Source organism: Eulemur rufifrons, chromosome 17 (genome assembly GCF_041146395.1).
Source record: "Eulemur rufifrons isolate Redbay chromosome 17, OSU_ERuf_1, whole genome shotgun sequence".
In the NCBI taxonomy this organism is placed as follows: Eukaryota; Metazoa; Chordata; class Mammalia; order Primates; family Lemuridae; genus Eulemur; species Eulemur rufifrons.
In genome coordinates, this window is record NC_090999.1 from 56,338,046 (window position 1) to 56,355,717 (window position 17,672).

The following is a 17,672-nucleotide window of genomic DNA, read 5'->3' on the forward strand; positions in this document are numbered from 1 at the left end:
AAAAAAAAGAAAGAAAGAGAAAATCTGACCAGACCTCTAATGAGTAAGGAGATTAAATTGAAATCTGACAAAGAAAAGCCCTGGACCTGAAGTCTTCACTGGTGAATTCTACCAAACTTTCAAAGCCAAATTAAAACCAATCCTTCTTACTCTTTTCCAAAACATTGAAGAGGAGGGAATATTTTTAACTCATTCTATGAGGCCAGAATTACCTTGATACCAAAGCCAAAGACACTACAAGAAAGAACATTATAGACCAATATGCCTTATGAACATTTATGAGAAAATCATAAACAAAATACTAGCATAACAAATTCAGTAGCATATGAAAAAAATTATACACCATGACCAAGTGGGAATTGCTCCTGGAATGCCAGGATGTTTCAATGAACAAAAATCAATAAATGTAACACATCACATTAAGAGAATAAAGGAAAAAACACATATGATCATCTCAATTGATGTAGAAAAGGCATTTGACAAAATTCAGTTCCCTTTATGATACCCACTTTATAAACTAGGAATAGATGGAAACAATATGAACATAATAAAAGCCATATGTTAAAAACCCTCAGAAAATATTCAAATCAATGGGGAAAGGATGAAAAATTTTCCTCTGAGATTAGGCACAAGGTAAGGATGCCCAATTTTGCCACTTTTATTCAACATAGTATTTGAAGTTCTAGCCAGACAGAGCAAGGGGTCAAGAAAAAAGAAAAAGCATCCAAATTGGAAAGGAACAAGTAAATTTATCTCTGCAGATGATATGACCCTATATGTATAAAACTCTAAAGTTTCAATAAAGGAAAACCATAAACACTAATAAATTCAGAAAAGTAGCAGGATAAAAAAAATCAACACAAAATCAGATGCATTTATTTGTACTAACAATGAAATCTAACAATCTGAAGAGAAAATTATGAAACTATCTCATTTTCCATAATATCACAAAGAATAAAATACAGGTGGTGAAAAATTTGTGCAATAAAAACTATAAAACATTGCTGAAAGACATTTAAGACATAAATAAATGGAAACAAATCCCATGTTCGTAGATTCATAGAGTGGAAGACTCAATAATTTTAAGACGTAAATACTGCTCAAAGCAATCTACAGGTTTATTTCAATACTATCAAATACCCAATATATTTTTTTTTTTTTTACAAAATTTGAAAATTCCATCCTAAAACCATGTGGAATCTTGAAAAAGAAGAAGCAATCTGGAGAACTCACACTTCCTGATTTTAAAATTTACTACAATGCTACAGTAAGCAAAACAGTGTAATACTGGCATAAAGACAGACATATAAACCAATAGACAATCATAACAAGCCCAGATATAAAGCTTCACATAATGATCAAATGATTTTTGACAAGGGTGCCAAGAACATTCAATGGGGATTGTCAATGGGAAAAGGACAGTCTTTCCAACAAACGGTGCCGGGAAAACTGTATATAATGCAAAAGAATGAAGCTGGATCCTTACCTAGCACTATACACAAAAATTGACTCAGAATGGATCAAAACTAAATCTAAGACCTAAAACTATAAAATTCTTAGCATAGAGCAAAAGCTTCATGACACTGGATTTGGCAATGATCCAAATCCTAGCACTTTGGGAGGCCAAGGCAGGAGAATCACTTGAGGTCAGGAATTCAAGACCAGCCTGAGCAACAGTAATAGAACTTATCTCTACAAAAAAGAAAGAAAGGAAAGAAAGAAAGAGATAGAGATAGAGATAGAGAAGGAAAGAAAGAAAGAAGAAAGAAAGAGAGAGAGAGAGAGAGAGACGGGAGGGAGGAAAGGGAAGCAGGAAGAGGAAAGGGAAGAGGGAAGGGAAGGGAAGGGCAGGGGAGGGGAGGGGAGGGGAGGGAGGGGAAAGGAAGAAAAATTAGATTGGCATGGTGACATGCAACTATGGTCCCAGCTACCTGGGAAGCTAAGACAGGAGGATTGCTTGAGTGAAGAGTTCTATGTTGCAGTGAGTTATGATGATGCTACTGCCCTCTGTCCAGGCAACAGAGTGAGACCTTGTCTCCAAAAAAAAAAAAAAAAAGAAAAAGAAATTTTGTATATCAAAATACCCTATCCATAGAATAAAAAGGCAACCCACAGATTGAGAAAAAAATATTTGCAAATCACATTTCCTATCAGGAATTAATATACAGAATATATAGCGAGCTTCAAAAATTCAACAACAAAACAACAAACTGATTTGAAATGGGCAAAAATCTTGAATAGATGTTTCTCCAAAGAAGATATACAAATGGCCAATAAGCACATGAAAAGATGCTCAACATCACTAATAATTAGGAAAATGCAAGTCAAAACTATAATGAGATACCACCTCATACCCATTAAGATGGCTACCATCAAAAAAAAAAAAAACAGAAAATAAAAAGCTTTGCAGAAAATGTGAAGAAATTGGAACCTCTGTGCACTTTTGATGGAAATGTAAATTGCTACGGCTGCTATGTAAAACAGTAAGCAAGTTCCACAAAAAATTAAAAATAGAATAATCATAGGATCTGGAAAGTCCACTTTCAGGTATATAGCAAAGAAACTGAAAACAGAGTTTCAAAAGATACTTGTAAAGCTATGTTCATAGCAGCAATATTCACAATTGCAAAAACTTGGAAGCAACCCAAGTGCCCATGAGTGTATAAATGGATATGCAAAATGTGTTATATAGATATAATGGAATACTATTCAAACTTTAAAAGGAAGGGAATTCTAACATACGCTAAGACATGAATGAACCTTGAGGACATTATGCTAAGTGAAATAAGCAGTTACAAAAAGACAAATATTGTATGATTCCACTTATATAAGGTACTTAGACTAGTCAAAATGATAGAAAGTAAACTGGCGATTGCCAAAGGCTGGGGAGTGGGAGAATGGGGAGGTATTGTTTAATGGGCCTGGAGTTTCAGTGTTATAAGATGAAAGGAGTTATGAAAATGCATGGTGTAATGTAACAGAGTAGTTGTTCCTCCTCCCATAGAGATGGAAGGGAAATACTGAGAGTGGGAAATATGTAACAGAGAATGGCCTGCAAAACTTCCCCCACTCTTTTGGGAACTGCATCCTTACCTGCAGTTAAGTCTTCTGTTAAAACTCCCAGGTCAGTGGCTGGCAGAGTGCACAGCTTCGTTTTTAGCAGAGACAGGAGGATTAGAATAGTTAATCACAGTAATTGCCTGAGGCCAAGAACCCTCCCTTTAAAAGCTCTGTGTTTCTGCCCATGTTTAGGAAATTTGGGATTCTGAGATGAGAAAGTCTACCATGTTTCCTCCTTTGCCTGCAAAGTAGACTCTCTTTCCTTCATCCTCAAACCGCTTGTCCTCGTTATTCAGCCTTGTGGACAAGTGGCCGAGCTTTCGGTAATAATGGTTGCACAACATTATGAATGTATTTAGTACCACTAAACTGTACACAAAAATGATTAAGATAGTTAATTTTATGTTATGTACATTTTATCATAATAAAATATTGAAAAATATAGGAGGCTGAGGCAGAAGGATCACTTGAGCTCAAGAGTTTGAGGTTACAGTGAGCTATTATGATGCCACTGCTCTCTAGCCCCGGCAACAGAGTGGGACCCTATCTTAAAAAAAAAGAAAAGAAAACAAAAAGCCCTATATGATACGATCTATTGTATGGTTAAACCTATTTCTTAAAAATATTCATTTATTTAAACAAGCCTTTACATACAAACAACAATATGCCACCGCTGTAACTTCTTGAAGGAGTGTATACTTGCTTATAGGCTAAAAAAATAATTAAAACTTTAAAACAAGGATGAGGAATTAACTGCCTTTCCCCAAAACAGACATACAAAAAAATAGTTGCCAAAGCTTCTTTCTTATCACCTAAAAAGGAGTAAAGTATTAGATTTTACAGTTTTTACTCTGCACAACCCTTTTCTATTATATACCTTTTTGGAATGGTATGTCCTTTTTAGTTTTCAGACTAGGAGTGGAAATCACACAATTACTGAGGTCAGAAACATACAAATTGTTTAGAACCACTGAGGCATTTAAGAAAGATAGAGGTACAGTTGCCTAAAGGGGAATAAACAGCAGTGTGCAGTGACATACAGGTTGTCATTACACAAACAACTCCAAACAGAGCTGTTTAGAAGGTTCCCTGTTCCTAGGCAGACACAGCTCCCAGGTGTTGTCTCTTCTCCTCTGCCAACTACTTCTGAGTTGAGCAGGTGCGAATGCACGGTGGGAGGCGGGAAAGAAGTTATGGTTGGAGGAAAGTTATTGCTGGTGGAGCTTGTAAGAGTGATTGTCAGGATACTGGGGCAATTAGCAGCTCACAGGGCTACCTGCAGCTTCTCCACCTGATAATTAAAAACATCACCAAGTGCTTTGATTTTGTTGCACATACTTTTCTTGTCAACCTTTGGTCATACAATGAGAGTTTAAAACTTATTGTCTATCTTCCATATACAATTACAACTATTTTATTGCAATTTGGTAATTGAAGATAAAGCACAAATATTCCTTTTAAAGTGTTTATAAATTAGACAGCTGTAGAAACAGTAGATCATTTATTTATTCAGGTTTTAGAGGTTGCCATTACTGAAGTATTTATTGCTTTTTAATAATGTATCTCTTGTACCATGATTCACGGGTCAATGCATCAGTGCATCAAATAGATAAGAATTTATTAAATAAGTTAACGGGTCTATCAAAGGAACACATTTTTAACCATAAAAAGATTTATATACCAGCTGAGTTGCTTTTCATTCATGCATGCATGCATGCATGCATGAATTCAGAAAATAAACATTAATTGACTGCCGACTATGAATAAGGCACCATGTTTGGAGCTGGATATACTTTAGGGAACAAAGTAAGTATTTTTCATACCCTCATCAAGCTTACAGTCCACTAGAAACAGATAGAAAATATATAAGCAAATAAAAAAGTGATTATAAAACTATAATTTTTGAAAGATGTGATAAATTAAAAAGGATAGAATTATAGAATAATTATAGGGGTATATATATATATGCTATGTACGTGTTTTAGTATGGGTTACTTGGACAAGATAATCAAAGAGAGATTGCCTGAGGCTGAGCAGTTTAAGATGAGGAATGAGCTAGAAGCAGAAAAATGACAACATATAGAAGGAGATAGCTAGAAATAGATATAGAAATATAGTTTAGAGAGAGAGAGAGAAAAATAGAGATAGATGATAGTTTCAAGAAAATAACGAATACTTAAAAGACCCTCAGAAATATGAAATAAAAAGCTCATGAGAGGAATTTGTGTGTTATATTATTATTTAGCAAATATGTAGATGATATAAAAATAACAATAAATACATAATAATATCATTTGCAGGAAATGAAGTTAGGTTACTCCATGTGGGGAGAGCATACATTATATGGTATTAACAACAATTATACTAAATGCAGACTGAAAAAAAATTAAGTACAATTCCAATGAAGGCAAATACACAATAAAATTATGAAAAATTTAAAAAATAATCTAGCTATGTATTACTTAGAAAAGGGTGATTTGATACAAAAAATTAAATAACTAGCAAAATAATAGATCAAAATTTTAAAAATTTAGTTTCAAAATTTTAAAAATGCAAATTAATATGTGTGGCAATATTTTAGGGAAGCACATTCCTGGAATTCTCTGTTGAGTTTTTGGCAAGCTTGTTGAATAAATATATAGGCTACTTGGATGGATTCCAAATGAAACAACTAAAATGATGAAAGGAATGGCTTACAAGGACAGATTAAAGGAAAAAATATGTATGACTTCAACACGTCAGAAACTCAAAAAGAAACATCATGGCTTACAAATATTTGAAACATGTAAATTTAGGGAAAAAGAGTTCTTTGTGTACAAGGTACACAATTATGAGTATATTAAAAAGAAAAAGAAACTATTCCCCTGGTACTAATGTTAACAGTTTTCCAGTAAGAACAATTTGGACAAATTGTGCATGGGCAAAAATTAAGGCCACCAAGCAGACATATTCCACATTCCCAGTAACCTAAGCTATGCAAACCTCAAAATTCATAGAGGCCTGTCTCAACAGGATAAAGTAGGTCAGGGCAGAACTGCAGAAATCTTCCTATCCCCCAGCTGTGCTTTAAATTTAGAAGGGATTCTTCCATGGATTTGGGGCTTTTCTCTGTAATTATGTTACAGTGAAAAGATTCCTGGATTTGGATCTATAAGACCTAGTTCTGAGTGCTGATCACTTATTCTATTCTCAGTCAGTATCCTCAACTGTCAATAACAACAATAATAACCCATTGGGTTGTTGTGAGGTTTTAAAGAGCTGCTGTATACAAACACATATTTTGTGTACTTGAAAGTATTGCTCTTAGTGACATGTATCTATTATTATTATGAGTTTAATGTGTCAAAAGTTGTAGAATGAAGATGTCAAAGAGAATGATGCCTGAAGACTACACTGTCATATGTCATCCTGCTTAGAGGAAACCAGCTCTCTTCCAGGATACTGTTTACTTTGCAGCCCTCTTTATTGAATGCTGCTTTTCCTCCTGTACTTTCTGGAGTCAAAAGGTGGGGCGCGAGACCCTCCTGTTGCGCATTGCCACTTTCAGAACATTCTCCCTCCTTTCTCACTAAAAACAGCCAGTTCTAATTTCATGTCATAGATCTCTACACCCCAACACTCCTCCTTAGTATAATTACTCCTGATCTCTATATTACATCCCCTCATTCCTTGAAGATTCTTAGTTTGGGTTCATTGTCATCCTCTCCAACATTCCTCATGGTATAAGCTTTTGTGATTTCAATGCCCCCATAGATGATTTTTCCAACAGCTGGCCATTCAGTGCCTTGACTCTTTTTTTTCAATCATCCTGTCTTCTACCCTCTCTCATCTATAACTTCTATCATCATGCTCTCAAATGTACAATTACCAAAATTATAATTTTAGTATAATTACTGCAATACCTCCACAATCTTTTTCCTCAGACCATCATTTCCTACAGCTCCACCATGGATCCTACCATCTTTTGATAGTCTTCCAGATTTCCTAGTGCTGGAATGGGGAAAAGACGTTGGAAACTATTTTAGTTTGGGATTTAATAAAGCAAAAATGTCAAATACAGCAAAAATGGGAAAAGCCAATGGAGAAATTCATAAGTGGCTGCATACCTCTTAAAATAGATAACCAGAGACAGGTTGGAAAAAACAAAGATAAGAAGGATTGGAAATTAGAGTAGTGACAAAGAGTGGGTTCAGTGGGAATGAAGGGTAAGGAAAGGTAAGAGACAGAAAATCCTAGTAGGAGATACAAAGTCTGAGAAATTTAAATTACTGGTAGCTGAGTAATTTCACGTGATGAGAAAGTCTAACAGATAGCATTGCCAGTAGTTACTAAAAAATAGAGATGGGAATCATTAATGTTGGGATCTTCCAGGAAGTTTAATACCAGAATGTTAAAAGGGCACAAGCTCAGATGTGAAAATTTTTAAGAGAACAATAATAGAGAAGAGATAAAGTTCTGAAGCCATGGAGGAAGTATGAAATATCATCAAGGTTAGTAATGGGCTCCAAAGAGGAAAGAAGGTATTTTATGCTATGGCATGAAAGTGTTCAGTGTTGGACTGAGAAACAGTTTGAAATAGTTCTTGAAAAAGTAATAGCATACCAACACCTCCTTCTCATCACATGAGTCCAAAAACTAAGAAAAAAGCATAACTATATTTACCTCAAGTAAAGTGATACAGCAAAAGAGTAAAAAATAAATGGGAATGAGAACACAGATCTCAATCAGAATCAACTTCAAATTCTGTTTGTTTCTTGAATTCTAGATCATGTGACTTTTCTGAATCTCAAGTTCTTTATGTGTTAAATTAGATTAAAAATATCTTCTCTGTTTATGTTCCCTAAAGTAGAGGTATGAAATGTTAATGACCGTTTTATTATTTTAGGAGAATAAATACAGTAAATTCATGTGGAGGTCAATTTCAACTGTTAAACGTACAGTTATACAGAGGACGATGTAAATAAGGATGATCTTAGATGGTGTAATTTGCATTATTTTGTAAAAAAATTAAAGTCAATTCAGTTTGAGTTTTTTAAAAAAAGAAACCATATTTTGATTATATAATTCCTCAAATAAACCAGAAAACCTAATATTCTAGCTCATGTGCTTTGAAGACCATTTGGTGCCTTTTTGGCTAAAATTTCTTAATGCAGTTACACAGAAATAAAATGAGGATGAGATGAAAAACCTTCATTTCTTGGAAAAATAACCTTGTTAACCTCTAAAGTCACTTTGTACTATGTTATATATCTGAAAAATTGCAAAGAAAGCATGTTCCTAGATATTACATTGAATATCAATGAAACAATGTATAGGAGCAGTGAAATACTAAAAAATTAAAATAAATCATAAAAATCATGCTGGAATCAAATTGAATGGCAAGATTTTGAAAACGTATTTGGAATCATTTCCCAAGTGCTCCTCTTCTCTCTCCCATCTTCATTATTCTCACTAGTGATGCATTCCAAAAGACACATTAACCCTTTCTGACCAAACAGGCATACTCCTTCACTTCTGAATGTGAAAAGAACAGAACTTCAACACTTTACCAACTTAAATTCGAAAATTTTAAATTATTGTCCCAAGAAAACAAATATAACTCACCCCTTCCAAAATAACTACCAGTTAAATAGTGATGAGATATGATATGTATGTTTTAGAAATAATAAAATCATTTACCAAAATATCTCCATGATAGTACAGGATATGTCACTTATTGAGACACAACATTGTTTAGTAGTTAGCAGGCTCTAGATTCCAACTGGATTGTAACAAACTATTCAGCGACTGTACGATCTTGGAAAGTTATTTAACCTCTTTGTATCTCCATTTTCTCATTCATGTGTCTATAATAATAGTACCTGCCTCATAGAGTTGTTATGAGAATTAAAAATGGTAATTCTAATAGTGAAACACATAGTATACAATCAATACATGCTAGACTCATTTGCTGTACTTAAGAAGATATCAGAATGAATGTCCCTTGTTAACTTATCTAAGACACTTATGTTGGCATGGTGGCAAACCCCAAGCAATGAGAAGAAAGAAAAAATCAGAAAGATCTCCCAAAATTTATTGTTTCTAGGTCAAAATTAAATTGAGCCTCAAGTGTCAGAACCTTGCATCTAACAAAGGAATCTATACTTAGATGTAATTTTCTTTTTAATTGAAGATTCATAACAAACATAGAAAGCACTTTAGAGCCTGCCTTTAATATTATATTTTCAACAATGCTCTTGCAGGACCATTGAGCAATACTTTCAAAGTAGGTTCATTTTACAACACAGATGATAAGAAATGGTTATGTAAGAAAGTGCGAAACAAAGCTTTTTAATGTTCCTAAAACTACTTTTGGCCTATTTTTTTATATAAAAGAAACACTGCTGCTTAAAATGAGCAAGAACTTTTTAAGGAATACCGATGGGGCAGTCGGGGATGGCGGAATGTGGTGGCTCCATTCAACTGAATATCTATTAAGTGTCTGATTTAGATTTTGTTATTGCTGTTGTATGGTTTCACTGTTTGTTTTGCCTAGCACTATTCTAAGCCCTGGCTCTGCAGAAAGCACACAACATGAAATGAGAACTTGGTATATAAACATTAAAGCACTGTGAATGCTAATTTGGTGTTTGTTTGTTTATAGACAACATTCCAAAAAAGTTAGAGTTTATAATAAAGGAGTTAAACTATAGAAAGAAAAAGATACATAAACAAATAGGAAAAGTATCATGGATTAAATGAGAGTTCAAGTAACATTTGGAGAGAAAACATAATGAGAGAAGGGCAACACAGATGTGAGCACAGACAGAACACTCGTGTCCATAGGTGGGAGACTGCTCTACATTAGAGGGAGAGATTAGTCAACTTATTGCAAATAAAAATATTCTCCAATGTTCCCATTTGCCTGTTCTAAATTTTTCTGCTCAAGTGTCATGAGTCCATTTTGCCCTGGCTAACCTCATATACTCTCCAGTGTTAGTAAAATCTAAATGGTCATCCTGACCTAAATACAGGAAGGGACTTAAAGGATTATTTGATATTCCCAAAATAAACCACTTTGTCAAATACCAAGCATAAACATTAAGGAATGCATGGTGGCCTAACCCCATTTAGAGGTTATCTTCAAATCAAGCACACTATCATCTAATGAGAAATTAAAACCTTGGCTCTCTCATTTATGGAATATTATACCATATTAAATTATTTTTAAAAGATATCAATCAGTTTGATACCTTTTCTCTTTTCTAAAGCAGAAACACTAAGTCAATCTTTTTCCACATTAACAATCAGATTCAAAAGTGCTTTAGGGTTTAAAAAGCCTTCACCTAAATTCTTGTTCTGAAATCCTGCATTCTACATCATGCACTCTAAATCTTCTGTTGAACAAGTCCTACACAGTTACTATCACTCTAATAATGCATATTTAAAAATGAAATAGGAGTATATTTTCTAAAATATAACCAAATAATTGCAGAACATCTTATCTGCATTCCAAATTCTACTTCTTTTTTACAAAATTGAGTTCTGTGTCCATCTTCCTTTATTACTTTAGGAAAAAAAATCAATAAAAAATATTTTCTCTGGCATGATAAGAAAATAAAGTTTATAAATAAGTAAATTCTTGAGATATCTAACTCACCATTAAGCAGGTTTTCAATTTAAAACATTTTTGAAAAAATCTTTTTTTCAATAATGTATACATTTCACTGCCTTTGCACCCCAAAATTGTTGAACAAATTGCAGTGAGCCTTTCTTTAGCATGCAAACCAATACCAGGACCAAGGTACCTAGTATTATATTCTCTCATATGGTGCTGCCTTTTGGCCTTTACATTTCCCCCTCCCTCCCTACCCCCCACACTAAGTGTTCCCAGTTTTTCACATGGTACAGTATCATTGCTCTTACATATACTGTTCCAGTCTCCTCTTTGTCAAAAATTTGGCATGTTTTATTGCACTGAATAAGTCTGACTATTACCTAATATGCCTTTCATTTTCTGGATCCAGTTTATAGAAGGCCCAGCAACTTGAAAGCCAAGATAAATAGACTTCTCTATAATTCATGATCTAAGGCCTACATGTGACATCTATTTTATGTGGTCAGGAGTTTCTGATTCTTTCTCCTAGGTTCTCAGCTCTGTACTACATGGATGAAGCTGCAAGGTAAGTAACTTCTCCACAAGTGGGATGGATATAAATTACTATACAGTTTCAATTTTAGGCAGGGCACTGTAATCAAATCAAGGTGCAAAACCCTCCGTTGCTCCATAATTTAGATTCTAATTTATTTTCATTTATGTTTTAAACCTCAGGATTTGGAAGGCAGAGGCTTACATTATCTTCCTTTTTTCCTCACGAAAAGATAAATTGAAAATTTCACAATGTTTTGTAGATTTTCAATCTTTTAATAATGATGACAGCGTGCTATCATCAATTTTATAGTGGATGTTGTGCCCTAGTTGTTATCCAGCAAGGAAATGTGGGGACGAAGGAAGAGAGGATTGGGTAAGAGATCAAGGGGTAGAGAGAAAGAGATGATTTTTATTTTAGGAAGACTCTGACACAGAAAGGATGCCCCTGGAAACCAACCATTCTGCATATCAGCTAGGGTACAAAAAACTCATAGAAAGGGTATAAGAGTGAATCTAAAACACAGTTTTAAGGGCTATATCAGCAGATGCGAGAACTTAAAAGTTATCAGATAAAGGTCAATTAAAAACAAAATAACTGACTCCAAATTTAGTTACTGATACACAATAGACACATATATGAGGATTAATAACTGGCTGAAATGGGTTGTGAAAAAGCTTTATTTATCATGATATTTAGTCTCTTTTGGCCACATGACTTGTGTTATACAGAAACTTGCAAGCTCTAGGAAACATACACTTTACCATCATGATAAAAAGGGTAAGTATAAGCACTCATCTATTTCCAGTGTGGTAGCTGTGTACAAATATTAGTAAATAGTTGAATGTATATATCCATTGTAAATCAACAAGCCAAATTTCTATTTACGAAACTTCCAGTTGGTATGGAGAGTGCTTAGAAAGTATGGCAGAAATTTCAGTAATAATTGTTTGTCATAGATATCTATATATTTTCTTGGAAAGTACTCAGAAGATCCCTGAAAAATAATTGCTCAAGCTATGTGTGTGCTTGGTTGTCTGTGGCAGTAAGAGCAACTCTGTTTTCAAGTTAAAATCCTATAGTGAAAGCAGTAGGTCCGTACAACTTGCCCTCCTTCTATTTCTTAGGAGATCATCGAAAACTAATAATATTAGTTTCATAGAAAGTCGAAAGTCACTTTATGTGGGTTTGCAAATTAGCATTTACAAGTTTACTTCTTTTATTCTTCCATCTTTCCTTTAAAAGATCTCCGGTGATTATCCTGACACCTGCTGGTGAGGGCACAGTTGATTCCAGTCTACTTTTCAACACTCATTCAAATCAAAGATTCCGCAGAGGCATTTTCAGTAACAATTAAGTGGTAATTTATTCAGTTTAAGTAGTCATAGTTCCTAATTTTTAGAAGTATTACATAGGAAACAATGAGAAACATTTTAATAATTACACCACATGGGCAGCCTTAACTCCTTGTCTATAAATGTATGTTTGATTTGATTAACCAAATGGCATTATAATCATTACATGAATCATGATAAAAAAAAAAAAAACACAAGAACAAAAACAAATATACTAGGCATCTTCCTTAAAATACAGATAAGAAATGAATAATAGCAATAGCTTAGCTTTGGTTTTCTACTTTTCTTCATAATAATGTTAGTTTTCCCACTACTTAGCAAATAAAAAGATTAAATTGATTAGCTATGATAGAAGCCATACCACTAATTATATAGTTGCAAAATTTGCTATTTCTTACTCAGTACCTCCTCATCATGATTTACTTCTGGCTTGAACCGAGTTCTGAAGCCTGCACTGTTTCTTTGGCAGGGATACAATGAAGCTACTGCATCATAAATCATACTCAAAGCTATTGCACCTGCAAGCATGTGCAGTAAACAATAAATATCAGAATTACTTTCTTAGGCTTTATGAAACTCTTGAACAAGGCAGGTTTTTAAAATTGTACACAAATGATAACATATACAGTCCATCCCATTATTCAAAACTCTTCAAATGATGGAAATTGTTAAGAAGAAATTACCTAATTAAAACTTTATCTTAATTAAAATCAATAAAATTTAGAGTTTGGACTACTAATGTAAACTCTTAAAAACTGCCAAACTTATTTTTGTAATGGTGTTGACTAACAATGCTATTTTATTTTAGTCATGTATATTTTATTCCTTTACTTTATCTTGCTATAATTTTCTGAGAAGGAAAAACCATATGTATGTAGAGAGAAAAGCAAACTTTATTACAATGTTTATTAAAAATATCCTAGACCCTGAATATGTTTTATATCAACAGTGATCTTAAAATATTTGAGAAAAGCACAACAGAGTTTTAATTTAGAGAATTTTTCAGAAGTACAATATATTTGCCTAGTTTTAGAGATCTCTGCAACATCAAGGCCAAAGAAGGAAGAATAAACCATTTCAGTTTTCTTTAAAATTTTTTATTATTTTAAATATTTTCTCCAAGCTATACAAAGTTAAAATACATTTTAATTTTAAATAAACATTTAAGAATAATCCGAAAAACTTTTTCAGGATGAGAAGAAAATATTCTGTGCTATATCATGACAGTGTATGACATGGCCAAGAATTTGCATTAATGTCAAACTGTCACAGCACAGCAGAATACTTTATTTTCATTTAATTATTATTTTCAACTCAATATTTCAAATTTTTTCAATGTTTCATCTTGAATCTGAAGTTAGCACTTATTTTGAAAGTATAAAGTTAATGGTCATGTAAGATATTGAAGACAGTAATGTGTAATAATAATATTAATTAAGAAACCAGTTATTTTGGCATAAATATTGCTCCACCAATCATGGGGGAAGCACAGTGTTATTATCTGGAGTGAGATTGTTCAGATATTAATTTATTCTCATGTAGAATTAAGTAAAAATCACCATTGGTTAAAAAAAGAAAATGCAAATGCCAATGATTCATAGTATTTAGGACATGTCTAGACATTTTTAGACAGTGCCATTTGCTTAAAGACTTGAGGCACAAACTGCAGGCACAGGGACAGATTGCATAAGATGTCACGTGCTGCTGCAACTGTATGCATGTTATTGAATTTTTTAGAGCAAACCCATAACCATGAATAATTTAAGAGTTAATAAAATATTCAATCTGATCCATTGGTTTAATTTTAAAATAAAGACGACTAATAAAAGAAGTCACATATCCTTATCAAATCCCAGGCATCAATGCAAGCAAATGGCAACCCACACATAAGGAAAACACTAATTTCTAAAAGGCATACGTCAGATAAATCATGGGGGTGGAGGGAAGGAGTGTGAGGAAAATTTTCAGTGTTCACACTGGCTTCAATAAGTTTTCCCAAAGTTTAATTGTTTGGAGCTGTCACGCAAGCTACATTTTGCCTTCTGCAGAGGTGAAGGAGAAAAAATTAGAGAGGTGCAAGTTTAAACAAAAAGAACTAATGCAAAATGGTCCATTTCTTCCCTAAAGCCCTCTCCCTCTCCCCTCAGGCTGGCTGAAAAAAGGAGAAATCTACTGAAGAATATGGAGTATACAGCTGCCCGAGCATTGTCTAGGAGGACCAGGATGGAAAGCGCAGGCAACCTCTCCACGGTTGGCTTGTCTGGCAGAGTAAGGGGCGCCCTCGGCGGGGGTGTCTTTGGAGACAGAGCTCCTGTCTGCAGCGAGCCGAGCCGGGACTCGCCGCGCCCCAGGGCTCCTGCAAGCAGACAGAGCGAGGCAAGCTCCGCCACACACGCTAGATGCACTTTCTTCTCCTCCACCCCCGCCGCCCTCCACCTGAGAGCAGGGACGTACGGTGGCACGGTGTAGGTGCGTGACTGGGTGAGTGTGTATTCGTGTTTGGGCCGAAAACGAAGACGAGGAAGGGAAAGAGGAGAGAGGAGTGCCTGCAACCCTCCTCTCCCTTCCTGCTAAAGGGTCAAAGTGCAGAAGGAATCCAGACTGGATATAAAATAAAGGAAAAATATCGGCAGTGGAGCACTCTCTTTTTTCCTATCTCTGGGGACTGGGCTGAGTAACTACAAGAACCATTACCATTTCTTAACCTTCAGTGGAGTGGCTGCCTCTGCCTGATAACTGGAAGGGCACTTTGTAAACGCAGGCGAGGCACACACCTACACACACGCCTACACGCTGGGGAAAATAGCCTCATTCTGGGGGAGGGAAGGAGGCCCGGGCAAGACGCAGCCATGGATCTCTACTGCCAGATCTGCGAGGGCATCTGACCAGCCAGACCCAGCTTCTTGGGCAAACAGTCGCCCTACAGTCCACAATTTTCCTCTGGAACAAACATATGGATAGGATCATGGATGGAAGGTGTAGAATATTCATGCAGTGTCTAAGCTCAAATGGATTTGAGTCAACGCATTTTTTTTAATCCAACTACCTTTTTATAGAGGAGGCACAGTATTTAAAACCCTGTAGTGCACTCAGCTTTCCACTTGAAACTGACTGCAGAGGATTCTATTACCCGCAGATCGCTTAGAAGGGGCCGCCTGCATCGGTGAGCCAGGAGGGGCCAGCTTCCCCCAAACCCACGCTCAGCTCTCACAAGCCTCCCCAGAGCCTCTGCCGCTCCCCGTGCCCTTTGCCGGCGTCAATTTAAGCCTTGGCCGGCAGCGAGACCCGGGTCCGGACGAGGGCTAGTATTGACAAGCCACACCTCGCAGAGGACCTGGAAGTCGCCCAAACAACTCGGCAGGAGACTCATCGAAGTCTTGTATTTTTTTAAGATTTTTTTTCTTTCTTTCTTCCCTTTTTCTTTCTTTTCTTTTTTAATGCAAGTCACGGAAGGTACAACCAGACCAGCTTGTACAACTTTTCAGCTCCTGGGCGGGGGCGCGAGGGTTGGCTTGCACCGCACTATTCTCTATTACCGATAGTTACGCTCGTACGGGGAGGGAGTGCAGAGCAAAGCTCCAGTCTCCTGAGGTTAAAGGAGAGGCGGGTTCCTGGGGTTTGCTGTAATCCATGCTGCCCGTCTGGGATAGGGAGGCGAAAGAAAGTCGTTGTGACCTGCCAGACCCGACTCCACCTCTCCCGCGACCAAAACTCCCAGAGCCCGGTTCGGGTTTGCCAACGGCTCAGCCCGGGCCCTGCTCCAGAGCACACCGCACCCGGGGGCGGACAGCCCTGCGGCTTTCCAGCCTCTTACACATCAATCAGAAGACTCCCCGGGAGCACTCCTTTTCCCCGCTCCGGCCCCCATGAATGTCCCGCCAGGCGTCCGCAGCCAGCATCGCCCGCACTGCCCAGGGAGGGTTTGCCCGGCGACTGGGTGGCCAAGTGCGCCGCGGAGTCGCCGGTTACCCGAAACGCCGTCCCCCACCTCCTCCCCTCATTCCTCTTTCCTGGATCTCACCGCGGTACCCCGCACCCTCTTCCCCCTCAGCCCCGCGCACTCTGCTCAGACTTTGCGAGCACTTTCCCGGGGCTTCCAGGACTCGCCGCCTCCTCCGCGCAGCCTGCGGCGCTCGCCACCCTTGCACGCCCGAGGGACCGCCTCCGGCCCCCTACGCGGCGTTTCCCAGGGGACTCCCAGCCCGTCCCGCACCCAGCGGCCCGGGCCCCATCGCCTCACCTTTGCCGAACTGGGGGACACCGAGGCTGAGCCCGACCAAGAGCCAGGTAGCTACCAAGCGATTCATGATCCCGTCTCCCGGACGTGACCCCGGCTGGTCCGGGGTCGTCGCTGAGGGCAGTGTAGCCGAGGTGGCACCGCAGGGCAGTAGTAGACTCCGCCCCTGCTGAAGAATTCAAGAAGATGTCTTCTTCCCGCAGCTCTTTCTTAAACAAATTCTTGAAGCGGGCAAGAAAGAGTGGTGGCCAGAGAGAGGGATCTCTTCTCTTTTGCCTGCGATCCGGCGCGCGGAGGTGGGTGAGCGCCGGGAAGCCGCCGGCGGGCTCAGCCCTCCGCCGTGAGTGGGTCCCCGCCGAGGCGCGGCGGGCGGGGCGCGGGCTCCTGCGGCGGCTCCGGGTCCCCTGCGCGGGCGGCAGACCCACGGGCTGACCGGCGGACGGTGCGCTCGGCTCGCGCTGCTCTCCCCGCCGCGGCTGCGGGGCTTCTGACTTGGAGAACAATGAAGCGTGAGCTGAAGGGGAGCGAGCGGGCGGCTGGGAGCGCACTGTGTACAAACAGAGGCGGCGTGCGTGTGAGCCTGAGCCTCGCAGGCGCGCTCCCAGCTCCCCCGGCGCCCGTCCGCACCCCCCTCCGCCCCCCGCCCTCCACCCTCCCTCTTATTCCCTCCCTGGTCTCCGGTCTCCCCCTTCTCTCTCTCTCCCTCTCTCTCTCTCTCCTTTCTCGAGGCTCCTTCTGGTGGAAGAGAAAAGGGAGACAACTGCAGCCACACCCTGGCACCTGCCACCACCTCTGAAGTTACTACATTGCCCGTACACCGGAGACTCGGGGGTTAAGAGGGGCACCCTTGGTGTCTTGAGAGTCTCTAGGTTTCCAGCTTTGGCTTTGTAA

At 38.1% G+C, this 17,672-nt stretch overlaps 1 protein-coding gene across 2 annotated transcripts in view; it reads right to left on the reverse strand.

Moving 5' to 3' along the window:
• The window catches only part of EDIL3 (EGF like repeats and discoidin domains 3), a 391,875-nt gene extending 374,518 nt beyond the window's left edge, over positions 1 to 17,357 (reverse strand). The window contains exon 1 of one of the 2 annotated variants that reach the window (XM_069492261.1): positions 16,785 to 17,357. In XM_069492261.1, coding sequence (XP_069348362.1) covers positions 16,785 to 16,851 — 67 coding nt within the window. In that variant the 5' untranslated portion in view covers positions 16,852 to 17,357. The remainder of the gene's footprint in view (positions 1 to 16,784) is intronic. The other variant, XM_069492262.1, reaches the window with a different exon arrangement.
• Between the last annotated feature and the right edge of the window lie 315 nt (positions 17,358 to 17,672).